This window comes from Pyxicephalus adspersus, chromosome 2, assembly GCF_032062135.1.
Source record: "Pyxicephalus adspersus chromosome 2, UCB_Pads_2.0, whole genome shotgun sequence".
Taxonomy (NCBI): domain Eukaryota; kingdom Metazoa; phylum Chordata; class Amphibia; order Anura; family Pyxicephalidae; genus Pyxicephalus; species Pyxicephalus adspersus.
In genome coordinates this window covers 20,828,682-20,856,526 of record NC_092859.1, presented here as the reverse complement: position 1 = coordinate 20,856,526, position 27,845 = coordinate 20,828,682, and the positions used below count along the sequence as shown (strand labels likewise).

At 37.9% G+C, this 27,845-nt stretch overlaps 1 protein-coding gene across 1 annotated transcript; it reads right to left on the bottom strand.

Annotated features, from left to right (window-relative positions):
• Nucleotides 1-11,627: 11,627 nt before the first annotated feature.
• On the bottom strand, nucleotides 11,628-26,421 carry LOC140322343 (putative aspartate aminotransferase, cytoplasmic 2). The gene is made up of 10 exons (XM_072398920.1): nucleotides 26,257-26,421; nucleotides 25,113-25,280; nucleotides 23,693-23,874; nucleotides 22,858-22,975; nucleotides 18,132-18,244; nucleotides 16,493-16,516; nucleotides 15,650-15,800; nucleotides 14,444-14,609; nucleotides 13,034-13,176; nucleotides 11,628-12,947 (listed from the first exon to the last, which is right to left on the bottom strand). The coding sequence occupies exons 2-10, from the start codon at nucleotides 25,228-25,230 to the stop codon at nucleotides 12,805-12,807; spliced, it is 1,158 nt and encodes a 385-aa protein (XP_072255021.1). The 5' UTR covers nucleotides 25,231-25,280; nucleotides 26,257-26,421; the 3' UTR covers nucleotides 11,628-12,804.
• Between the last annotated feature and the right edge of the window lie 1,424 nt (nucleotides 26,422-27,845).

Genomic DNA, 27,845 nt, shown 5'->3' with positions numbered 1-27,845 from the left:
TAAGAGCGGGCACGCCTCTTACAGCAGGATACTTGGGCCCTGCTGTACTGTGCACGCCAGCAGGTATGCTGAGGGCGCGTGCAGTACTGCGCATGGCTGCAGGGATGCTGGGGATGCTGTTCATCTGCCGCAGCGGTCTCCTCCATGCTGCCCGCTATCCCTGGGGTAGTCGCGGGCGAGGACGACACGGAATCGCTGGCGCGGTGAGTACCTCACACATGTCATCTATAAATTCAGATTTACTTATTTACATACTGGTACTAGATTTACATAAAAGTCAAATAACAAACATATTTTCTAAAGTAAAAGAGGTCAGCAAGAGTAGAATATATGTTCTCTCATTTCACATTTACTTTAAGACTCAATGAGCAATGAAAATAGTGTTTTTCTTGTTGTTCTTCAGGACAGAATGTAAAGGAAAAGCCATTGAAGATCTAACAATAGTTCTAACACTTCTCTAAAGTACTGACCACAGCCGAGTGACTGGGCGGAGTAGGTGGAGGAGAGGCATGACCAAGGGCAAGGGGGAGTGGAGAGGATAAGTTTGAAAGTGGGGTTAGGGGGAGGCTAGAGAGGGAATGGTAAAAAGTTTAGGTGGGAGATGAAGGAAGGGGTTACAAATGAAGGGCCGGAAAAAGGGGGAGATTAGTTGATAGACACTAGAGAGCAAGCTTCCCTCACACCTTCCCTAGGAATGATAACAGGTCCTCAAAGGTGGTAATTAGCAGTATGAAAAGGTGACAAAACGAGAGCCCATCAAGATATGGGGTCTCCTGAAGTGGTGGAAGGTAAAGGTGGTGCTTCGGGGCTGCTGCAAAAAAATGGCTCAGAACAAGGTGCCGGGACGGCAGACTCAGGTGGAGTGGATCTGTTTTGAAAAAACACTTATATGTTGTTGCTAATAAATGACCAGTATCAGCCATTTAACCACTCCTATTGTGTCAGTGTCTGATTGATGGAGGGACAGGGTACACATGAAAGTTGAAGCGAACCCCCGCGCTACTTGGGTCAAGATAGAGTTTGGGTGAGGTTGGTCTTTTAATGAGACACTGTGACTTTATCATTATTAAACAGGATTTATATAGCGCCAACATATTAAACAACGCTGTACATTAAATAGGGGTTGCAAACGACAGACAGACACAGACAGTGACACAGCCTAGGAGAGAGGAACCTGCCACAAAGAGCTTACAATCTAGGGAGAACACAATAGGGGGGAGGGGGGTTATTGAATAGTGGGTGAGGTAGTAGTGAGGGTTTAAGAGAAAGACGGGCAAATAAGTTTGAAAAGGTGATTTTTTAATGCCCTTTTAAAAGTGCAGAAAGTAGTAGCGAGCCGAATAGGATGAGGAAGACCACTCCACTTCAACCCATACTTGGGCCTGAACTGCTAATAAACAGGACCAGAACATGTCATTGGTGAAGGATGCGGGCCAGTGATATGAATTACTATGGTAATATCCCACACCATCTAATACTAACACATACCCAGAGGCCTATAGCTGCATGGAGCATTGATCAGTAAAGATATATTTTTGGGAAGGGGGAATTATCAACAGATTTGGAATAGGCACAGCAGCAGTGTATCTTTAATTTTACTCTTTGCCTTATCATATAAGCCCATTTCTAGAAGTAACAAATAATATTTAATTATTCTCTTATTAGACAGAAATGTAGAACGTCATGGCTCCTGTAAATATTGATTATGAAAATAAAAGCAAGACAACAGAATTTGTGATTATTGGGTTTTCTGACTACCCAGACTTGAAAATCCCCTTGCTGTTGTGTTTTCTCTGTGTTTATACTTTCACATTAGCCGGTAATTTGGTTCTAACCATTCTAATAAGTTGGAGTCCTTCACTTAGCACCCCTATGTACTTTTTCTTGTGTAACCTCTCATCCCTTGATGTCCTCTACACATCCACTACTTGCCCAAAGCTGATTGGTATCTCCATCACCCAAGGAGGACGAATTTCATATGTGGAATGTATGATCCAGCTTTACTTCTTTATGGCTTTTGCAAGTACTGAATATTTCCTACTGACTGTGATGTCTTTTGATCGCTATGTGGCCATATGTAAACCTTTACATTACACTCTAATCATGAGCAAGCAGGTATGTTTGTATGGGGCGATGGGTTCCTGGTTGGGTGGCTTAGCGGCCTCCATCCCGATTGCAACCGTTATATCCACCCTGGATTTTTGTAACTCCAACACAATCAACCACTTCTTTTGTGACATCACCGCCCTTATAAACCTGGCGTGCAGCAATACAATGCTCATACGAACTGTTATACTTATTCAAGGGGTGTCGCTAGTAATGACGTCATTTTTTCTAACTTTGATATCTTATATTAATATTGTATCCACAATAATGATGATCAAGACGTCAAAAGGAAAATACAAGACATTCTCTACTTGTGCGTCTCACCTCACCACTGTGAGCTTTTTCTATATTACTGTGCTTGTCCTGTACATGAACCCAACATCAGCACTTTCACTGGGACAAGGCAAAATATTAACAACGCTCTACGTGTATGTTATCCCCATGTTGAACCCCGTAGTGTACAGCTTTAGAAATAGAAATGTCAAAATGGCTTTAAAACAGTTTATGATGGTAGGTCATCAGTAGTAATTTACTAACATGAGGAGAATTTGGTTCTTAACCTCCTGGGCGGTTCATTTAAGTCTGGATGTACATGTCTAAAAGCCGTTCATTGTCTTTCATTAAAGTTTATTTTACATTGTGGGCCTGTAATTTTTAGGCATAACTCACGAATATATGTCCAAAAATAAATAAATATTGGATCTAAACATTTAATTTTATTTATTTAAATTTCACATTTATGTATGTGTTTAAAAGTACAGTTTGTGAGTTTCTTTATTATAATGACATACTGCATTGTTTTAAAAGTTTAATTAAAAGTGTGTCTTATAGGGTTTTATATCTGGGATATGTTTATTTCCCTAGTGGTTGAACTTTATGGACTTATGTCTTTTTTAAACCTAACTTACTATGTAACTATGTAAGTGTCACAAAGAGTGTACAATAAACAATAAACAATAAACCCAATCTCACATTCCATGAACCCGGTCCCATTCATGTACTTCTAAAATATTTAAACTAGAGACTTCAGGCATGTGTTTGGTAGGAACTGGTTAGTTATGGTGGTAAGGAGGAAATAGACGGACTTGAAGGGGGGACATTTCAACCCTTCTTATATTAAACATAAACAAACTAACATGGAAGGTTCACTTACAGAATCAAAATTTCATTTTGATGGTCGAGTTTACACTTAAGAGAAATTGTTAAATATAAGGCAGTCATACATGAATGATGTCACAACTCCTAATGAAAATTTGGGTACCAAAGGTAAAAAATGTGGGACTTTTAAGGAATTGACTGATATTGACAAAAGGTGTAAATAAGTTAAAATTAAAAGATAAGAGGCTTAACCATACCTAAATTCTCGAATAATATATGCATACCAAAAACAAGCATGTGGAGGCTCCACAATAGGGACAACCACACTTTTTGAAAATTGTGCTAAACTAATTGATTGTTTCTTTTATTGTATAGGAAATAAATAATTTTTAACTTTATGTCTTGTGTCAGTATCATTTGGTGCCTTCCTAGTTCTTACACATTGGAGAACTTTGAATTTCGACAAATAAATAAAAAAAGAAGAGAACAATCAAACACTTGTGGTCCTTCTTGTCACATCTGTTCTGAGCCCAGGCCCACCTGCTCATCCAGATTTTTTCAGTATTTCCCCTCCTGACGGCCAATCAGGAAATAGCCTCTTAATCATCCCTGGCTAGTTAGCTAGCTCAGACACAGCACTCAGCGTTTGTGCAACGTGTCTCCACTAATGCCAAGCCCCCTAGCTCTGCTGAGCATTTCCTATACAACTGCTGTTTAATTTAGTGCTTTCCCTGTCCAGCTTCAGTGTTACCCCTTATTGCCCAGTCTGGTATTTCCCTGCTTGTTCGTTTGTGCTTTTCTAGTGTTCCTCTGTATCTGCAGTGATCCCTGTGTCTCCTGTGTCACCTGAACCTCCTGTTGCTTCCTGTGTCTCCTGCATTCCCCTGTGTCAGTCACCTGTGTCTATATCCTGGATATCTGGTTCTTGATCCCCAGCATTATTCCTGACTTTTCTTGCTTGCTGCCTGCCTCGACTCCAACCTTTCATGACAATTCTCTCGCCTAGTGATTTGCTACTGTGCGTCATCCTGCATGGCAGTAACCAGCAGCGCAACATCCTCACCACTAGAGGCTGTGGAGAAGATCTGGTTACTGCTTAGATTCTGTGCCTTGGCCTCTCTCAGGGCTTACGCCACTTCTGTGCAAGCTTTAGCACCCCCTGGAGGCCCAGTACCTCCAAGTGTGAAAATGGGGGTTTATACAGTTCCTTATTAAGCTGGTCTGCTGTCCAAAGGGAAAAGTTTCTAAGCCCGATGGTTTTGTTTTTTATGATTTCTACATCTCACCACTGGTAGAAGAAGCTAGAAAATTAAGTCAGTATAGAGAGCGAATTGCCAGTGGCAATTATGTTCGCTTTTCCTTTTGGTTTGGATCTGCAGGTCTTGTGGGGAGGGCAAGGTTTAACCAATGATCGATCATGTCCTGTAGGTCTCTTTTGTCTGTACATATACTGTGCATAAGCCATACTAGGCAGTAACAGAAGATTTGGGAGCAGAATAAACCTGTACAATTATTGTCTTTTGTAGGCTATATTTTTTATGCAACTGATCGATTTGTAGTTATTCAGATTTTTCTACAACTTTGAATTTTAAAAGCGGTAAGAACTCCCCGGCCTCCTACCTCCCTTTAATTTATCTACACTTTGGTGAAAAATGTACCTAAAAAGAATTGTACTTACCATGTTTTTGGTCCTGGTGCCAAAGGTGATGCTATTGTCCTTCTAAAACAATTCCTGTGGAATGCAGACCAACCAAAATCTTGAGAAGATGCTTTGCAAGGCATTGTAGCATCTTTTCCCTAGATTGTGTATGAATATTTCTTAAAAGACAGTGATGGTAAACTAGGCATAGAACAAGGGCTGCAGAGGTCTCAATCAAGACTGATCTCTGCAGAGGCCTTCTCATGACCACTGTCTGTCTGTTAACTGTTGTACACAGCTGGAAAAGGAGAACCATTGCACCACTGGCTTCATCTTCCTGGTCTCTTTTTAGATGGTGTCATCTGTGAGAGCCCAGTAAATGGAGACAGTAGTAGAAGATCTCCTCTACCAACAGCAAGCAGCTGGTTAATCATGGGTAGGCTGCTGCTGAGACTTCTGCAAAGAGATTACCGATTACCCATTCCAAACAGAGAATAAGGATGTGTTCAGAATACTGGTATTTTACTGTGGCATTTACCACCCCCGGAAACCTTTTTTTATTTAAATACTGTGCTCCCGGGACTGGTAACAGGCTGTCCCAAGTGCTAGGCAGTTTATTGATCCCACTCCACACCTTGTATACAGAAAGGCTCATGATATGGGTGTTAAGAGTCATTACACCAAGTTATACAAGATTAATCTATGCAAATCAAAGGGTTTCTTATGTAACATGCCATCAATCCCAGTTATTCAACACTAACAAGGATGTAAACCAACCAATGTCACTTTGTAAACTGTAATACATCTGGGGTAGTTTACTTGTTAACTTGTCCATGACAACAATTCTATGTAGGCAAAAGAAAAAGAAGAACTTTCCAAAGTATATAAAAAAATGTGAAAGTCATTGTAGATTAACATTTACTCATCATATACTGACCAATTGGGAGGCCCTTCACCTAACTTGGCCCTCATGGGTTATCTTTTCTAGCACTCGATTAAATCCACTCTAGCCCATTCAGTGGTGACCTGGATCAAAAGCTTCTTCAAATAAAAACTCAAAGGCCCATAAATATTCTGTCCTTAATGAACATATCAATTTCCAATGTTTCTTTCCCTATGTGTTAATATGTTTAATTCATATATGAATTTATTATTTAATTATTTTAATTTCAACTTATGACAACTTGTGTTCTTTACATACATTTTTTCTTTATTAAATTTGGGTGGTGGCTTCTTATCTTTGACTTTTTAACATGGGGGAACCCTTTGTATAACTTTCACAATAGGTGCCATACTATGCCAAAAAACACATGATACTATTACCTTCTGCTGCCTGATACATTATGGATAATGAACAGACCTATTTGGTCCAATGTTAGCCATTTTTCCAAGTATGAGCTGTAAAACCACTCAAAACTGCATGCAAAAACCACTGGTCTGAACTTAGCCTAAGGGTCCTGTTCTGCAATTGCTGACACAGGACTGATTTTTAAAAGAAAACCTGCTTTAAGAATTTGCATACTTAACTTTTATTACATATAGAATGTTTTTTGAATGTAGAATGTAAGCTTTAGGTAGAAGCAACATGAATTTAACAGAAATGTAAAATTTTATTACCCAAATATTACCACTAGATGGCGAAAATGTAGCAAAAAATCTGCCTTGTAATTGTACAGTGCTAAAGCCAGCAAAAAAAAACTTGAAAGAAAAAAAGTTTTTGTACTTTAGCATAGGGCTGTCAATGGAAAAAATTCAGATGCATAAATTGTATAGAACTTCTGCAATGTCTGTCCATGTTTGCATATTTATATATGCTATACCCAATATGTCAGCAGATGCCTGTATCAATGGGTTTCAGACTTTATTTTCAACAAGAACTAACACAAGATACAGAAAAAGTCACCAGGAGGTTAGGGCTTTTTTGGCAGAGAAGCCATGCAAAGATCCTATTCCCCTGCTCCTGGTGATTTTTTTCCTTATATTGAGGGGCACATGCCCCATCAATTATAGTTCTAGGCTCTATTCCCAGCAACACTGAGAATGCCTTGATGATGGGCCAAGCAGGAGTTACACCATCAATACCTACCCATTTGCCAAGCAGGAATTTGGTGCACCTAGAAGAGCCTGCAACAAAGATGGCGGCTTCAGACCCATGATTGCTGCAGGGTACTGGATATGGCAAAACACCCCCCACAAATAAGAGTTTAGTTCTTTAACTTTGATTGAATGTAAAGGCTTTTGAACATGTTTTTAGATGGAACATTACCAATAATCCCTAATCCCTCGTCATCCTGGCATAGCCAATCAGGTTTTCCCAATGTTGTCTCTGGGAGGAAGAAGAGAAGGAAGATGCAATGGAATCCAGGAGGTTTATTTGCCCTTTAAATGTTAACCTAATTAGTCCACTGGGTGGTTGCAAAGCCCTAAATATAGTGATGTCATGAAAACTGAGGGGGGGTGGTAAAGGGCCGACCTATAAAATAATGTACCAAGAGAAAAGCAATGGAAAAATTATGAAGGTTTCTCTTGATTAAAATGTAAAGTGTAGTCAGGAAAATGATCAGGGGTTCTGCAAATAAAAAATGTGGCATAGGGGGGCAACTTTAAAATGTATTTTCCTGACTAACTTTAACTTTCATTTATGGAGGATAGTTTTTAGCTTTTGTTAGGAGATCTCATGAGTTATCATGACATCTCCCTTCCCCATCAATTTTTGTGACCATACTCTGGTATGGGGGTTTGCAATAAACCTAAAAAGTCAGGACTACCCGTATCCCCACCCTTTAAAAATGTATATACTTCAGCATCAGCACCACCTAGTGGATTAATTGAGATTGGCAGTCACATTTAAAATCCTATACTTATACTTTTTTTCTATGCAAATGTATGCATTGAAATATATAAAATACTCTATATTATATAAAAATCATTGAAAGATATATTATGAATACAGAGTTTGTGTCTGCCTAGAGTTTAGCTTTAATGCAGAAGCTGATAATCAACATTAAATTTTTTTGTAATAGTTTGCTCATTTCTAGTGACAGATTCTCTTTAATATAGAAGCTGGCAGCTGATAATACATTTACCTGGAACATTCCAGTGTTAGCAGTAATTTCCCTCATGAACTAAACCCTGAGAGAATTTTATGCTTATAAATTCCTTAAGCACTGTCTGATAGCTGTAGATCACCTTTTACTTTACCAAGGAATGAATACTGAACAAGCCCTCGGCAGACTTGTGTTTCCTACATATCAAAATTTTATCTGCTGCTTATATTTTCCAGAATTCTATTCACTTTTTAATAATGTAATTTATTATATGCAAAACCAGGACAGACAAAAGACTACAACAGACAAGAAATTGCTAAGGGCATGATTGTATAGTAAACCATATGGGGTACAAAAAGACATTTGAGAAAACCTTATAACAAAATATTGTTTATTGTCTTACTGAAACCAGAATTTGTTTTTACCTATACATGTGTGAAAAAAATTCCATAATTTTTATTCGTAAGTGTCAAGATATACAAAACTTTGAAATATACGTAAACATACAGAATTTTAATGGAGATGGAAAATAAATATTGAAGATTTAAAGGTGAACTCCTGGCAGATATACAAACATTACCAATTATTGTAGTTGTCTATTTATTATATGGTTAATATATTTTTATTTGCAACTGCTACAAGTACCTAACATGCTTTTAAAACCTGGTACAGTAGTATTTAATGTACAGCACTGCATATTATGTTGGTGCTATATAAATACTGTCTATTATTATTATTAATATTAATAGGAGGAAGGGAAATACCAGGAGCTCATACAGTCATCCACATGCTAATACCATGACAAGAAACATACTAACAGAAGAAGAGAACAACCGGGTGAGTTGATTATTCTGCTACTCTTCTATCGCAGACTGGGGGAAGGATGTGACCTTTCTGTATTTCCTAATTTCAGCAGAGAAAAGTTGAGTCTCCAGGCTGCCAGGGCTGAGAAAATCACAGAGCTACATGGACAAACATAAAATTGTTCCTAGACAAGTTTTCCAAATTGGTCTATTATGATTACATGGAACATAGTATTAGTAATATGGAACATATGTAATCTGCAATGGCCAACCAAATAGTCACTTATGGCTGTCATTTGTATTAATACTTTAAGTCATTAATCGAAAAAAGACATCTTGCCTATAAATTCAGATTTACTTATTAACATACTGGTACTTTATTTACATAAAAGTCAGACAAACATATTTTTTAAAGTAAAAGAGGTCAGCAAGAGTAGAATATATGTTCTCTCATTATATGTTTCCTTTAAGACTCAAAGAGCATCTATAATGTTGTTTGTCTTGCTCTTCTTCAGGACAGAATGTAAAGGGAAAACCTTTGAAGATCTAACAATAGTTCTAACACTTCTATAAAGTACTGACCACAGCCGAGTGACTGGAGGGAGTGGGTGGAGGAGAGACATGACAAAGGGCGAGGGGGAGTGGAGAGGATAAGTTTCAAAGTGGGGTGATGGGGAAGCAAGTCAGGGAATGGTAAAAAGTTTAGGTGGGAGATGAAGGAAGGGGTTAAAAATGAAGGGCAGGATAGATTAGTTGAAAGACACCAGAAAGCAAGCTTCCCTCACACCTTCCCTAGGAATGATAACATTTTGGAGGGGAGGAAAGTGTTGTAGCTGAGGTCTTCAGAGGTGGTAATTAGCGGTATGAAAAGGTGACAAAACGGGAGCCCATCAAGATATGTTGCTTGAGTCTTGTGGCTTGGAACAAGGTGCCGGGACGGCAGACTCAGGTGGAGTGGATCTGTTTTGGGCCTTCAAGGATCTGCAGCCTGTTGAGGTAGTAATGTTGCACTGTTGTTTGGATCTATAATATAAGTGTTATGGTAAGGTTTTTAGAAAATGTTGTTGTTAATAAACGACCAATATCAACCATTTAACCACTCTTACTGTGTCAGTGTTTAATTGATGGGGGGGACAGGGTAGAGGGGGTGAAGGTGAAAGACGAAACTCCGGGTACTTGGGTCAAGATACAGTTTGGTTGGGGTTGGTCTTTTAATGAGATACTGTCACTTTAGTAATATTAAACAGGATATATAGCGCCAACATTTTAAATAGCGCTGTACATTAAATAGGGGTTACAAACGACAGACAGATACAGACAGTGACACAGCCCAGGAGAGAGGATCCTGTCCAGAAGAGCTTACAATCTAAGAGGTTGGGGAAGCAGCACACAATAGGGGGGGTGGATATAGAATGGTGGGACGCAGTGAGGGCTTAAGAGACAGGCGGGTAGGCAAGTTTGAAAAGATGGGTTTTGAGTGTTCTTTTAAAGGTGCAGAAAGTAGGAGCAAGCCGAATAGGACGAGGAAGACCATTCCACTTCAACCCATACTTGGACCTGAACAGCTAATAAACAGGACCAGAACATGTCATTGGTGAAGGATGCGGGCCAGTGATATGAATTACTATGGTAAAATCCCACACCATCTAATACTAACACATACCCAGTGGACTACAGCAGCATGGAACATGGATCAGTAAATATATATTTTTGGGAAGGGGGAATTATCAACAGATTTGGAATAGGCACAGCAGCAGTGTATCTTTAATTTTACTTTTTGCCTTATCATATAAGCCCATTTCTAGAAGTAACAAATAAAATGTAAAAATTATCTTATTAGATGGAAATATGGAACGTCATGGCTCCAGTGAAAATTGATTATGGAAATAAAAGCAAGACAACAGAATTTTTGATTATTGGGTTTTCTGACTACCCAGACTTGAAAATCCCCTTGCTGTTGTGTTTTCTCTGTGTTTATACTTTCACATTAGCCGGTAATTTGGTTCTAACCATTCTAATAAGTTGGAGTCCTTCACTTAGCAGCCCCATGTACTTTTTCTTGTGTAACCTCTCATCCCTTGATGTCCTCTACACATCCACTACTTGCCCAAAGCTGATTGGTATCTCCATCACCCAAGGAGGACGAATTTCATATGTGGAATGTATGATCCAGCTTTACTTTTTCATTGCTTTTGGAAGCACTGAATATTTCCTACTGACTGTGATGTCTTTTGATCGCTATGTGGCTATATGTAAACCTTTACATTACACTCTAATCATGAGCAAGCAGGTGTGTTTGTATGGGGCGATGGGTTCCTGGTTGGGTGGCTTAGTGGCCTCCATCCCGATTGCAACTGTTACAACCACCCTGGATTTTTGTAACTCCAACACAATCAACCACTTCTTTTGTGACATCACCGCCCTTATAAACCTGGCGTGCAGCAATACAATGCTCATACGAACTGTTATACTTATTCAAGGGGTGTTGCTAGTAATGACGTCATTTTTGCTAACTTTGATATCTTATATTAATATTGTATCCACAATAATGATGATCAAGACGTCAAAGGGAATATACAAGACATTCTCTACTTGTGCGTCTCATCTTACCACTGTGAGCTTTTTCTATATTACGGTGTTTGTCCTGTACATGAAACCAACATCAGCACTTTCACTGGGACGAGGCAAAATATTAACCACGCTCTACGTGTATGTTATCCCCATGTTGAACCCCGTAGTGTACAGCTTTAGAAATAGAAATGTCAAAATGGCTTTAAAACAGTTTATCATGGTAGGTCATCAGTAGTAGAAGGTTTTCCTTGGATAATTTACTAGTATAAGGAGAATTTGGATCTTAATGGCGAAATCAAAGCCAACATCACATGTAAATATAGTAAAATTGCTTCTCCTGAAAAATAAGATACTTTTGGACAGTTATTTCAGTAAAATTACCCAATTTTATTTTATTTAGAACATTAAAAACTATAACCATCAATCAATACATACAACAAAACTGCATTTTATCAAAACACAATATTACAGTGTGGTTAATGCCAACAAGTTCCCCATACTTTCTACTTAACGCGTTTCACAGACAGTTCTCTGCTTCTTCAGGAACAATATTCAAAAATGGGGACATTCACTTTCTGAAATGTTGATGTTGTCACAATATTATACATTCCTTAATTTTAAATAACCTCATTCTTTACCAAAATACCTTAAATTACACATACATGGAAATGTTCTACAACATTTTCTCTTATAGGTTATTTAAAATTTATGGATTTTTACTTTTGTAAATATATATAATAGGCCATGGAGTAAAATAGTGAAAGTAGTTGAAAATTACCTATCCTCCAAACTTCTCAATCTCATTTATCTTAACTTTATTAATCTTAATATAATTTAAAAATAGCACTTAAAATGTACTTTTTTTGGGGGGTGGGGGTTTCCAGGCATGTATTTTTTCTGTATTGCTGTCGGGTGGTGATCAGGGTTTGTACGAAATGCTTCTGGGATGCTGCACCCAGGCTGATTACTCCATCCAACAATGGCTATTTCTAGCCACTCCACCCACATCTCATGGAAAATGATTATATCCTATTTTCTGGTAAATGATAATGAATAAATTATTACCTCCATTCCTGAAGATATTTACATGCTGCGCTACTGGACTGAGACAGGGGGTTCAGCCATCTGAAAGAGGAGCGGAAGCTGTGCCCCCAATCAGTGGGCCTTATTTAATAAATCCATCCAAGGCTGCAGAGGATACACATTTATCAGTGAACCTGAGTGATCCAGCAAACCTGGAACACATCTGTTCCAGGATTGAAAACATTTGCTAACACATAGCAAATGACTTTTAGGAAATCCATTCCAGGTTTGTTGGATCACCCATCTTCACTAATGAAAGTGTATCCTATCCAGCCTTGGAGAACTTTAAAAAATCAGGCCCAATGTATCTCCACCAGCTGTAAGAGATACACTACAATCATATTATATAAATCTGACAAAGGACTATTTTGTTAAAAAAAATCTCTACCATTAATTTTAAATAATCCAATAAAAAAACTATCAAACTATTATGCTAGTAGTATTATTTTCAAATGCATCATCTTTTGTCATTCAGAGTCACATCACTTATACACTGTGCAATATAATGTATATTATTCACATTTAGGCTTGAGATGTTTATTTGTCCACTTTTAGGTAAATAAATATGATTTCTCTTAGCCAGAAAATCCACTTGGTCCTCTGTCAGGAAATTAAAAAAAATCAATTAAAAAACAGTTCCACAATAAACCCAGGAGAAAATTTGCACACTTTATAATGTCACTTACTAGTTAATCCAAGGTAGGTGAAGAGGCCGGATTGCTCGGTGATTTGATTCCAAGATCTCAATGTCTCCAGAAGTCGGAGTTTTTCTCTCATTTTCTCTCTGATAACCATAAGACGTTTTGCTGCCATTTTGAGGTTCTCTTTCCTCATATAAAAGAAAGAAGGGGTAAGCAATTCTAACACATATTTATGTTTTATCACACCATTGAGTCATTTATTATTGCATTTCAGAACCCAGAACTTTACCGCTTGTTCAGAATATGCAAATACTTTAGCGTGAAAAGCTCACCCCTAGCACTAAACCACCCCTTGTATCAATGCAACATTAAGTTTTCCAGGTAGTTCCACATCCCTGCACTATATCCTGACCTTCACATAAGCAAAATGCTTCTAAGAGCTGGGGTAGGATGGAAATCATGAATTTTGCAGCATGAAGCATGGTAGCATCTGATATATGTTTCCCTATTCATAAAGAGAGGCCCACAGCATTAAGAGCAGGGCCTCATGACAGGGGTGTAAGGGGCTGCCCAGGGAAAAGAGCAAGGGGGGGCAGGAGTTAGCAGTGAAATTGGAGGATTGGGAGAATTTGAAAGATGCAGGGGGGAGGAGAAGAAAATGAGAGGATGAATATTAAAAGGGGTAGAGATATTATATAGATAAAAGGGGGCTGTGTCGGAGGTCGTCACAGTTTTTACAAGAAGAAAATTCCCACCCTCCCTCCCTGAAGTTTAAGTTTAGTGGGCGGTTGGGGTCGGGGGGAAGGTAAGTGCCCCTGGTAAGTTGGTGGTGAAGGGGCATCCCGGGTGATGGAGTGCCCCTTTAAGATGTTGGAGGGGGGGCCCCTGAGGCAAGGTGGGCCTAGGGGCCTTAGCGGTGGTTATGGTGGGTTGCAAATATTGCAACTGGGCGGGCTTTACCTTTCAGGACCTGCAGCCTGGTAAATAATAGGAAAAGTAACAAGAGGTGGTTAATTTGAATGTTAAGGGGTTAATAATGGAATTAAAGTTTAGAGTTAGAGTTATTACACTGTTATTTATATTTATTCATGTTTCAGGGTAATGTGGTAATATTCATGGTATGTTTTGTTATTCATGTTATTTAAGGTTCATTAAGCTTATGTTTGTCGAAAGTTATTTAATTTAGGGTTGTTTATGCAACTTTATGTTAATTGGTTGTTAAATAAACGGCTGCTTGCCAGCCAATTTTAAGTCCAAAAAGGAGTGTGGTGTTTTATGTAAGAAAGGTTGGCAAGCGGAGTGGAGGGGTGGGGGGAAAAGCAACTGGTTTAATGATGGTAAAATATAAATGGGGGGGGAGAGGGAGTGGAGCTGGGCAAGGGATCCGCACTACCCTTGTCAAGAAAAACATGTTAGAAAACATCAGCACGGTCTTAAGGCATTATGCTATCTCACCATTCTTCATGCAGAGTTGGATTATTGAGAACTGTTGCTACCACACGTGCTCCAGTAGCTGCTGGCGTGGACCATTTTCCAAGCACAAGACATTCCATCTGCGAACGAACACTAATCAGAGCTCCATTACTTCTCATTACTACTAGAAGGCACCCAACACTTTCACCTGCAGGCAAAGAAAAGTTCAATAAAAGGATTTTATTAGTTTTATCCTTGATTATCATTCCTTTTTATCCATATTACACCAAGTAGCCAGCTGCACTTTGGTTGTCCTGTTTAATTTCTACAATGTAACAGTAACACTTTAGCACATCTGCAAGTTTTTGAAGTATGGGTGAAACCCACATGAACATGAGACCTAGCACCCAGTGTGGAAAAGCAAGAAAAAAAACAATTGTTTGAATATTGTGCAATCTAAAGATTTGCTGCTATCATCATTTTATTCTACAGGTTCTCTGCTTTTAGATAATATATAACATTTTGGCTTTTAAGTACTTTTTAAAGTACTTTTCTGGAGGAATGTAGAGTTAAAGGAATTACAGAATGGTCATGAGGAATCTAGGGATCATTCCTGTACAATCAGATCAGTATACCATCTCTATTAAAATGTATTTTAAACTGTTTCAATAAGAGTTAAATGAGTTTGTTGCACTGACCTAAACGAATACCTATTAATCCTAATTAAATAAAATAATTTGATATATGCTAACACTAATAAATTCAGAATATCTATAAATATGTATACAGGTAGTCCCTGAGTTACATACGAGATAGGGACTGTAGGTTTGTCTTTAAGTTGGAACAGGTACAATATTTTAATAAATGCAATTAGGACAGATATTTGTCTCAACATTTTATAAGGCAGCATGGTGTCAGTTACTGTATGAAATTCTCACTGTGAGCTAATCACAAACATAGCAAAAAAAAAAAAAAATACCTTTATGGAGCCTAGACATTCATTAACTTCTGGAGCAGGCTGTGCTTTGATATGCAAAAAGAAACAACTGCTCTTTGTCTTGGTCATTAAAGAGTTACAAGATGTTGCAGAAAAGCTCAGTCCTAGCTGTGTTTAGCAAAAGATTTCTTGTTCAAGTCATGCAAACTACCCCTCCAGCATGCATCCTGCACACGAGGGAGCAGGAAAGCCCTGTTTATATATATATATATATATATATATATATCATTTTATATCTCCTATAGACACACCGTATAATCCAAAACTGGCAGAAAATGATTGGGCACAAAACAGCTCAAAGTCTTCTGCAACGAAGTGCCGCAAAGGCCATGCATCAATGTCTACATCGCCAGATGACAGTCCTTGATCTTTCAGGTGGAAAAATGGGAACATGTTCTTTTTCTAAAATAAACACAATGAAAAAAACATGATCAAAGTAAGCTGAAGCTTTTGCAGTTGAAGCTGCTATTCTTCAAAACATAAATTTTACATCAGCTAAATACATTTAAGATGCTAAAAACACAAAATGTATGGAAATTTTGTTTTCTTTGGAAAGCAGCCATGGTCTAAGTAGGAAAGCCTTCACCCTGTTACTGTGCTATAGAGAAGAACCTTTACTTTGCTCTGCTGGGGTCAGTTTACAGAAACTCTCCCTGTTAGGTCAAAGCTAAACTTTGACCAAAACTCATACTTCCTCCTGATTGGACAATTTTACCTCTGGCTCAGCATGGGTGTGTCAGATCTTTGCAAATAGATAACAACTTCCATTGAGTGAACAAGTAATAAAACTGACAATGACTGCTAGGTACAATATTCTGCACACAGCTGTGGCTGTAAAAAATAATATAAATATTAGGAAACAGTTATGGGAGAGGCAAGTAATAGCTTGCAAAATTCCTTTCAACATAATGAAAAACAGCAAAAAAGCAAAAAGATAAAATATACTGTAGGTATTCAGGGACTGTAGGAGTAGCAGCGTATTTTTTGTAATAATTAGGTATAAAGTGACCTCTCACCTTTAATAAAATTGCTATTTGCTTCCACTCATTCTTGCTGAACTATATTCCAGTCGCAGTACAGGATATTGGAAGCACAACAATGGAATAATCAGGAGAGGTCTGGAGGTAGGAGATGACACAGGAAGGTGAGGATGAATGCATTCCTGACATTTATGTCATTGTTTGTCACTAAGTGTACAATGTTACAGAACACTTCTTTCTATACAAATCACAATGCTGATCTAGAAAAGCCAGTAATGTCAGCTTGCATTAAAAAAGGAATAAAATAAATTAATTTACAACAAATGCAGGCTTCAATGTTTATATCAGTAAAAAAATGCATCAAAAATTAAGATGTCACTGCTATATCATCTTCCAATAAGCCAAGCATTTTAAAGTAGACAAAACAAGTGACTTGGTTCATAGATGAGTTTGTTAGGAATGTGACTTTCTCCGGAGGATGACATATTTCTTATGAGAACTACAAATAATTTAGGTTCAAGTTAATATTATACAGTATTTATATTGCACCAACATATTACGCAGTGCTGTACAAAGTCCATAGTCGTGTCACTAACTGTCCCTCAAAGGGGCTCACAATCTAATGTCCCTACCATAGTCATATGCCATTACCACAGTCTAAGGTCGATATTGAGGGAAGCCAAATAACCTAACTGCATGTTTTTTGTTTTTTTTTTTTGGGGGGGGGGGATCCAACAAATGTAATGGAGATCATTCTTAGATGGGCTTAAAAGAGGGGAAACGGAAGTGGGAGGCCCTCTTTTAGAAAGAAAAAGTTTCCCGCCCAAACACCCCCTTTTTTGGTTTAGTTATGAGTAGTGAGGGGAATAGTGAGTTGGCAGTTGGGGTCTTGGAAGGCAAAGATCCAGTTCATGTTATGAGGTGGATTTTGGCTGGGGGGACCCTCTTTGGTGGGGTCCCCCCACTTTATGATGAAAGGATGTTCATGGCTCCTAAGGTGGAGCTAGGTGGCTAGGGGCCTAAGGTGGAGTTGCTGGAAGGGTTAACCTCCTGTTGAGTGCAGCCTGGTTGGTTGGGTTTATATCTGGAAGTTGGAGTTTATAATATTGAGGGTTATTGTTGTGCATGGGTATGTTTTAGTAAATGGTGGAAATTTGCTCATTAGTTAGTAGGTTACATTTTTTGGGGTTAATTTTTTTATGACAAATTTGCTGGAATTTAACTGTTTAAAGTTTGTTATTTGTTTGGTATTTATTTTATTATGGATTTTTTATTTGTAAGTTAATGAATGGTTTATTTGATCATTTATGGTTTAATAAACGTCTGCTTGCCAGCCAATTTATGTGCATATTGGTGTATGTGTCATTAATGGTTGGGGAATGGTTGGTAAGCAGGGTGGGGGTTGTGGGGGGATAAGTTGGGATAGATGGTCCAAGCTACCCTGGTCATGGCTCTCGGGCTTTAAGTTGTAAATTGTCAAAATCTACAGTAAATATCTTTATACTTATATCTGATTAAGTCATCATAGAAATGGGACCCTTGGATGAAGATCTAGAAAGCTGTTGTTTCAAAAAAATATATTGAGGTAACGAGCAAAATGAAGACCTGAACTATAAGGTTGCAGTTGGCTGTGGGGCTTTTATTGATCATGGAAAGATTTTGCCTCTAAAATCTAGCAACTAAAATGACAAATATTATTTACAGATTCCAGTTTATATAAAAAAAATGAAATAGATTATAATAGGTCTCCTACCTCCAGATCTGCCAGCATCTCAGATATCGCCGGGTTCCCATTTTTGCTGTCCCATACCTGATAATGATATATGCTTGTAACATCTACAGCTTCAAATGTTTCACTGTAGAAATCTGTCAAATCAAATTAGCAAACAAACAAAACTTGTTACTACTGAAAATAGAGAATAGTTAACTTTGGAAAGATGTATTACATTTATTTTAGAAGTGAACATATTGTGAAAAATGGGATAAACCTTATTGCATTGCCTTTCACATTTGCATATTTGCATATCACAGTTCAAGATGAAATATGGTTTTACTTCCAATGTAACACAAATGTGTAAAAGACTGACCCATTTTTCCAAAAATCCAAACAGTATTGTAAAATTTCAGACACCAATTCTCTTCTTCTAGTTTATCCTTGTCCAGCTTTTATAAATCACCCCTTGTTTTTGCACTCAAGAAGAGCTTTCTCGAGTGGAACTTATAAGTTTCCCTTCAGTTCCCGTTTACCTTGTTCTTACTATCTCTTAATTTTTGCCTGGAAGCTTGTACATGCAGTTGTTGCTACTGTGCTCATTTGGACCCAATAAAGGCCAAATATAAACCTGTTCATTTAATAAAAAAGATAGAAAAATCATCTAAATCTGTGGTCGCCAACCTTTTTGGACCACTAAATTTACTGGCTCCGGATGGCGCATGCACGAGGAGCTGGGTGTCACTCAAAGGGGAAGAATGTTCCCCTATAGTGACATCATGATGCCAGAACCTGCCCACTCTCTCATCACAGGTTTTGAGCGCCCACCGCCCTCAGCCTGTGATGTGTACCAGAGACGTGGTCCGTGGCTCTGGCCGGTGCATCCTCCCAGAGGGTTTATTCTCCTGACTCTGCTCGAGGGCACACCGGCCAGAGCCACAGACCACCTAAGTTTTCTCACGGACCACCGGTTGGCAACCACTGATCTAAAGCATACAGCCTCAAAGTCCATAAATTCTATGAGTTGTCCCCAGTATGAACCTTTTTTATTTGTGGTATCAATGTAAAGATATATATATATATTACCTCTAAAAACTTGGTACATTTATTAAGTTGGTCAATAATCATGAAATACTCCTTCACTAATAGTAAAATAATATAACATTGCTGTTTCCAAAGACAAAAAAGCAAAACTAGTATACATTAAAGTTCCCCATAGCAGAAAATGTGTATAAAATATTTAACAGTCCTACATTGTATATCCGGATATATTTGGCAGCGCTGTTGAACAATTTGCAGCTCCTTTGAAGTTTTCACAATAATCTAAACAAAGATTACGTAAGTAGACAATAGAGGTGCCATCCTATACAATAACATTGCCTATGATCTTGCCCAGCCAACGGTCAAGCTGCTGCTTTATTTGTATGTAGTCTGCATGCCATTGGTCTAGCTTGGCTCAAAAACTATAGTCCAGCCAGGCTGTGTTTTTTCCTTTGGCTTCTATAGCCACCCAGCTTTTCCTGTCAAGAAATAAGAAAACCAAGCCAAAAACAAGAGCGGTATAGCTTAAACTACTACAAGGAAATGAATAAAAATAGCAAGATAGTGATTGATCGTGGTTTTGAGTAGCACTCCCAGTAGGCATTTTACAGTCGGAAGAAACCAAATACAATTCAAGCAGTGAGGGGGAAGTGAGCTGTATATGGGGTAATGAGAAACATATCTCCCAAGAGCAGTCCTCATTGTTTTTAGCGTGCCAAGAAGAGTATGTTTACAGATGCCAGGTTTAAAGACCTTGCTGGGAATTCGGGGAAAGCAGGATACACCAGTGTCATCACATTGGGTCTTTTGTTTATGTGATTTTTCCTGGTTCAAAGAATGGCATTATATAATTACCAGTTTCTCTAAAGAGCCTTGTAAAAGAACCCAACTTATATAATATGTATTTTGTTTTTAAGCAGAAAATTTTAAGGAAATCATACTGAGTTTTTTTTCAGTATTCTTAAATAAAACATTTAAATGACACTAATGGGTAATTTACAACTACAAAATATAACAAAGCACACTCAACCAATATTTATTAATATTACCATTGTGGACATTATTGGTCACATTCCTTATTCTCAAATTATAAAATTAAAGTATAATTTCAATATTTAAAAGTATTGATCTGTAAAACTGCATCTTTCACTTTAACATGCATATATATATATATATATCTTCTGCAAAACTCCACTAGATTGTGTGGGTCTGTGATCCCAGGATAGACACTTTGGGTGTATCATTATGTAACCTCACAGTTCTGCTGCACTGAATGGTGCGTATATGTTATTGATCAATGCCCACTTCTGCCAAAGGACCCGTGATGTCACTAGACCAAGAAGAAGAATGCTAGAATAAAAAAAAATTAAAAAAAAAAACTGGTAATTATCTTTTAATTATAATTTGGTATTGCCTTTAAATGTATAAATGTGGGCCAGCCATATATGCTTGTTACATAAGATAATTGCTTAATAATAAAAAGCTTAATTGACAGCTTTGGTAATAGTATGTATATACTGTACTTGTGAATAAATATAGAAATAAAAAAAAATGTAATAAAATAAAAGACATCCAGTGTCCCATACTTTCTAAAAAAGTGCCTTTTATTTGTACTATAATGGTTTGAAAGATTCTTCGTGGGAACGATTTATACTGATCCCAATAAACCTTTAGGGTATCTTCAAATGAGCCTTCTTCATAGTCCAATCATTCTTAGCCCCTGAAAATCTGAATCCCTGATAAAGAAACTACCCCATAGCTCCTGATACATGTTGGCTTTTTGATGATCTGTTTATTATTAAAAACTCTCTCTTTTTCACTTTTTGTATTTTTCACCAGGGACACCACCATTGATTAAGGCTGGAATGTGGACTTGGGGGTTATGGAATATGGCATGGGGGTTTTAAGTCTGGAATTTGGACCTGAGGCTTATATAGAATATGGTATGTCAGGAATGTAGACCTGCGGGATATGGATTATTACATGATGGGTCGTATGTATGGAATGAGGACCTGAGGATTATATGAATTATGGTATGGTGGGTTTAGTGGCTGGAATGTAGACCTGGGGGTTATATGGAATATGGTATGGGGGGTTTATGACCGGAATGGGGACTTGGGGGTTATGGATTATCCACTTACATAGGAATGAAAAAATAGTAAGGATTCTGCAACTGACAATAATAGCATTACTGTTTAACTATGCCCACAGTGTAACCAAACCTCTTTTGTACACCCATTTTATAGTAACCATGCCCATATTTTGCCAAGGCAATGCAAAGGTATTCTACGCATTTTATTGAGACATCCCTGTTTCCATATATTTAAGTAACATCGTAAAATTTTCTCTAAGACATGTCATTTGATTGAAATCAAGTGACCTTGTATAAGCTTCTATAATTAGAAATGTGAGATAGTTTCTCATAAAAGTAGGTTTTCCTAGGTTATATCCCAAGTTAGCAATTTTCAGCTGAAACATGCAGAGAGATAATTAGTAATGACTGAAAGACGAGGGCATGAGGAGCTAATTCTGCTTTTTTTTCCGATGTTATTGATGTAGAATAAAAGATGAGAATATTACTTCTTTAAATGCATTTTCCTATTACTGGAGAAATAATTCTAATTTCATTTTAAATCCAAAGTAATTTAATCTATATAAAAAAACTAGAATTTTATATATTGTACCTTACCAGTTTTTAGATGTGTTGTCAGCATTAAGGACAATAGGATTACCTGTCCATTTTTGCAATAATGACCTGAACTTTAGTTCCACTGCAAATGCAAATATTATTCAATATCTTTAGTGTAAAGGATTACTTTTGTAATAAAAATATTTTAAACTTTGAGATCCATATTATCCATCAAATGTTTATGTTGAGGTTGATGCCTGGAAAAAAACAGCCTGGAGCGACCGAGTGAAAGGAAGTGTGCGGAAGGCAGCCATAATCAGGGGGCTTGGGGAAGCAAAGGAAGGGTGAATGAAAGGATGTTTTTGATAGGCTAATGGGAGAAAGTAGAGGATAGTTTGGAAGTTTGAAAATGGGAAGGAGAAAGTAAGGAATAAAAAGAGGAAGTGAGGGGAAGTTTTAACAATATTAGGGAGTGAGCTTCCCTTCACCGAGGGTGATGAAGCCAAGGGTTGGTTGGGTTATGGTTCGGGTCCTCGGAGGACATCTTTAAAATGGTGTGGCAGAAGGGAGAACCATCAAAGGTGTGGTGGGGTCTCCGAAAGGTCATGGTAAATTGGGACCACCTTTAAGGTGGTTTCAAGAAGGGGCTGCGAGTAGTATACTTGGTGGGGTCTGCGGATGAGAACAGTAGTGATGGTTTTGGGTAGCTCCTCTCTGTGGTGTCTCCACAGGCTCACAACCAGGAGGGAGTAGTGGTTTTGGGTACAAGTTTTAGATTAAAAATTCAGGTTTGGAAAAAGTGTAATTGTTATTGTTACTCAGGGTTATTTATTGTGGATGTAATTATGGTTTTTACTAAAAGGTTTGGTTATGGCAAATGAATAAATTTAGGTTTTGTTTAGGTTTAAATTTAGGTTAAATGCTAATAAAGCGGTCATTATGGCCATTTTCCCACAAGGAATGTGTTAGTGTCGTGGTGTGGAAATGGGGGAGGTTGAGTGTAAAAGGGAACATAGGGGCATCCTAAGTATGGGGCGAGCATCCTAGCTACCTGGGTCATAAGGACAACACATCATACAATATAAAAATGAAACTCACCACAGTCAGGGTGAGGAATGCAGACTGACATCTTTGGGTTCAAGCTGTACCATTGACTGAGGAATTCTATACCAACTCTAAAAGCTCCCGTGCTTCCTGCTGTTTGTATCCCACCAGCCTGAGGAGTTAAGAACAATTACTTTTTGGAACACAGAGAACACCTTGAACTGTGCATGTTAAAAATGTTTCAACTTTACCCATTACCTGTATGAATTTCCAATAGAATTGTCATTCTACCAGTGTAAAGTTTAAAATGAAAATAGATTTTCGATACTATAAGATAAACTTTTTGTGCAAGAGTTCTAAAGATTTTCAGGATCTAATTTAATGACATGTTTATACCATAGAAGCAACGTTGTCCCGTAGCCTAACTTCTGAGATCCTCACTGTGATGGTGCATGATGATAAACTGCATGGTGACAAAAACCCAGAGGGAGAAATGTCCTGTCCACATTTAACATTTACTGTGCACATCAGTGACTGGAGCCTAATACTCCTCTGAATGGCTGTCGGGCATCATTATGGAAGTAGGAATGAATGGGTAAGTGGTGAGCGTGAGCAGCAGGAATTAGATATAACCAGGACTTCTTTCAGCAAAGCATGTGTTGTGCCATTCAGGGCCACACAGATCTCACGAGCACCATTAAAGGTAAGTTGAGAGATTCGATTCTAGATTCCTAAAAATGGTTCTATTTATATACAATTGTCACATGCTTTTTTGGATATAACAGTAAAGATGTTGCAGTTTAATATCCTTCTTTGGCACACAACTGTAACATTGGAGTGTAGCAGAAAAATCAGATGCTTTTTTTCCTGTTGGGAAGTTACAACTTACCCTGTTTTCCAGGATAGCCTTGCTGTTAATTCCCAAAGCCAGCTCTGTTACTCCTCTAAGGAATTCTGGGGTTCCTCCTGTTGGCATATCTTCATAATTTCGTGTAGGATCATTGAGTATCTGCAAGAACACCTTTTTCACTGGCAGAGGAACCCACGGCAGACCATTATCAGACAAAAACACTGAAAAATAATGATCAACATAGTATATATATATATATATATATATATATACATACATATGAACACCTACAGATTAAATTACTCCTGTTACAGGAGGCTAGTAATACCAGATGCTTGGAGCACAGCCGGCCTTGGTACGACTATCAGCATGCTCTAGATCAGTGTTTCCCATTCTTTATAAGATGGGGGAACCGCTTGAAATAACTTTAAGGTCTTCAGGGAACCCCTTCTATAATTACTGTATCCACAGCTCACAGTACATTTATGTGGCGGTCAGTAGACTAAATGCCTCCTACATTACTGATTGGGGGTGGGGGCGATATCACTCCTACAGATAGCTAAAAAAATAACATTGGTATCAGTTTAATTGACGTGAGAGGCACAAATTGCTCTTTTCTCAAGGAACCCCTAGCAACCTCTGGAGGAACCTTGGTTGAGAAACTTTGCTTTACATTGAATAAAGCATGATGTTTTGGCTCTAGGCTGTTTAAAGCCAACATACAATAAAGTCCTAACAGGTCCACCAAAGGTCCCCATCCAATCTGCCTGAGCTTGAGAGGATTTGCAAAGAAGAATGGCATAAAATCTCCCAATCCAGATGTGCAAAGCAAATTTTTGCCAAACTAAGTAATAAGTAAAGTTCTGAATACTTATGTAATTGTGATATTTCTTGAAAAAAAGTGAAGGATGTCTGAATCATTTCTGAAGCCACTGTATATATCAGTGGTCGCCAACCTTTTTGGACCTGCGGACCACTAAACTTACAGATGCCTGCGCACACATGGGCACGGAGCCGTGTGTCACTCAAAGGGGAAGAAACTTACCCGATTGATGCCATGTCAGAACCCGCACACTGCCCTAAACCTGCGAACAGTACAGGGGACATGGTCCGCGGCTCTGCCCGGTGCGCCCCCCAGTGGGGTCCTTTCCCTGACTCTGCTCGGGAGCGCACCAGTCAGACCTGTGGACCATCAAAATTTTCTCCTGGCCCACTGGTTGGTGACCGCTGGAAAATATAATACTTAGCATTAATTTAATTGAACATAAATTGAGTAACAGACTGGGTGAAGTGGCTGAGTTGGGCTTTGTCACAGTTTAGTGTATTAAGGGGACAGGTGGGAGGCCTGATGGATATTTTCAAAAAGGTAAACTGGCCTTTAAATATATCTTTTTTTCTGTTTTATTTATTGCTTAGTTATACCATCCTCTGTATGACTGATCAAAAGTTTATCCCTAACCTTTTTGTCCCAGAAATATCTTCCCGCGATCTCGGTCTTTTAGAAAAGCTTCTTCCTGTTCTTCGTCTTTTAACTTGGATGCTTTAGGAACATCGATAAACACAGAGAGACTTGTCATCTTTCTTCTCTCTGCTTTTTCTTATCATCAGTTAGAATTCAGCTTCACTGCTAAGAAAATATGTCATTTATTATATATTCATAGTTTACCTTGATGATTACTTTAAGCTTGGAGCATGTGAAGATGTTAATTCATGAATCATGAGTCATGAATCAGAAAGCATGTGATTGCCTCCATTTCCTCCAAGGTGACAGTGCTGGTGCTTTGTCAGTGGCTGTTTAGGAACCAGAGCCATGGCATGGGAATTTTGTCTAGAGAAAGCACTGAAAAAAGGTGCATTTCTACCAAGATTAACAGGAATCTTTTTATATTTGCAGGATCTTTAAATGGATATCATTTGGAGCGATCTGCCTATAGCAATACATTGCATACATTTTGTTTTTGACCTGACATACACATAACTTGATAAATTACTTCTATATTGATTTTGTATTTGAATTAAATTTGTTAATCAAAAAATATTAATAATAAACACTGTGTTTCCATTCTGTTTTTTTTTTTTTGCAATGAGCTGGTACAGTGCAGCATGGAAAACCTTTAGACCCCATATAGCCTCCCACTATAAAGCCTATAAAACATTTATAAAAGGTATACTGGCAGTATGAATTCATAGATAGTATATAAGGTTCCTACGCGGTTAAATTCTGCTTTGTCCACAATTCATTCATTTTGTTTGATACGATACATGCAAAAAAAGGTGAAAAAACTATAAATAAAGTTAAGAACAAAAAAAACACATACAAATATAAAAAAAGCTCACACAAAAAACTATATCTTTTTTGTTTTTACATATATTTTCTGAGACTCAAAATTACACATATCAGTATATGTAACAAAAATCTAAAGAGAAATACTGACACAAAGATACGCAAAAAACACACTATATATTTTTTACTCACATGTTTCATAGTTTCTGGAGAATTCCTAAAGCTTTTCTTTTCTTAGAGATGAGAGGTAGCACAGACAAGTTTGTCATTTTTACATTCTGGGTTGCAATAAAAGTAGGAGATCATTCCACAACCTCACCTATCAAACAAGGTGCTGGTCATGTGATCATTGTGTACACGGCCTCGGGACACTTGGCAATTCCTGGGCTTTGTGTCTACGGGTTCCTACTTCCAGACAGAAGCTGTTTCCTTTTTCTTTGTGTTTGGCAACAGAATCTCAATGACTCTCAGTTACCAAGGCAGTCCGTAAACACAGCCACAAGTACTGTGAAGCCTTCCTTGTAATTACAAGTGATAACTAAGACAGGCCTAATAAACTAGTTTTATATATTTACATTTGTATTGATTTTTATTGAGAAATAATTAACCTTTTGTCACTGATTTTCCTAAGGGCATTAGTACACATCAATATATTTTCCCTTATTAAAAATTAAAGTTTACATTTCAGCAAAGTATATGCCATTTTGTAATGTGTAGAAAGTTGCATTGACTCTGTAAAATGTCACTTCATTGACAATATTTATAGACAGAACCTGCGGTTTAAAGCTCAACTAAAGTCAAAGCAATTTGAGATTTTTAAAAAAAAAGAAATACTAGTGCAGGGGTGCTAAACTCAAATAGACAGAGGGACGAAATTAAAACCAAGTCGGGGCCAAACTTGAATTTTATTGAAAAAATTGAGGAAGTTTTCTACTTCATCCATACCTAACAAAAACAAACCCCTCTACACACACTTTAGGGTTGATCCTCTCACATCACAAGTTTGTCTGACACGTATTACACTATGCAGTCTCTAATGGATTGAAACAAACACAATGCCCCTGGTAGGCACCATGTGATCATTGCCTAGGCTTTGTGTCACATGATGGGTGTACAGGAATAATGTTTATGTATTGCATGCATTCAAAATGATGCTGTGAGGTGGTAACGCGGGCGGGCGGCCCAAAAAAAAAAAAAGGACATCGAGGGCAAGATTTGGCCTGCGGGCAAGAGTTTAAAACCCCTGTACTAGGGGATTTTTTTGGGCAAACGTTGAACTGTATTAATCAATTAATAGAGTGCAAATCACAATATAATATAATACAGTGGATGTAATTGGCTCATCAGGCCCATAGTTGCAGGGATTTTGGAAAATGTCATTGGCACCCATTGTTCTTCCTACTTTGGCTGTCACACATGCCCCTGCCACTGGCTGGATTTAAAGATTATAGGATATATGATGCAGTGACTGCAGCACATTTGGCCAATATAACATATACTCTGTCCACCACTTTGCTTCTATACACTGTTTATAGTCACATTTAAATGGCTTACAATTATTTGCCTTGTTCAAGTTTGGTTTTATTTTGGCTTAAAATATCTTTTTTTTTTTTAACATCAAATTGTTTAGAGTTGTAATTATCATTCCATTCCTTGGAATTGTTTCTCCTTTTTTATAAAAAAAACATTCATGCACAGGAAGATTTCTTTCTTTTTAAGGTAAGTAGTATTGTTATTTTGACAGATCTTGCCCTGTGGCATTGAAAGGTGGTTGTTTTTTTACGAGCAACCAGGCAACACGATGGCTCAGAGGATTGCACTATGGCCTTTGCAGCACTAGGTCCCAGGTTAGAATCTCAGCCTGCATGCAGTTTGCAGGTTCTCGTTATGTGGACATGAGACTGTAAT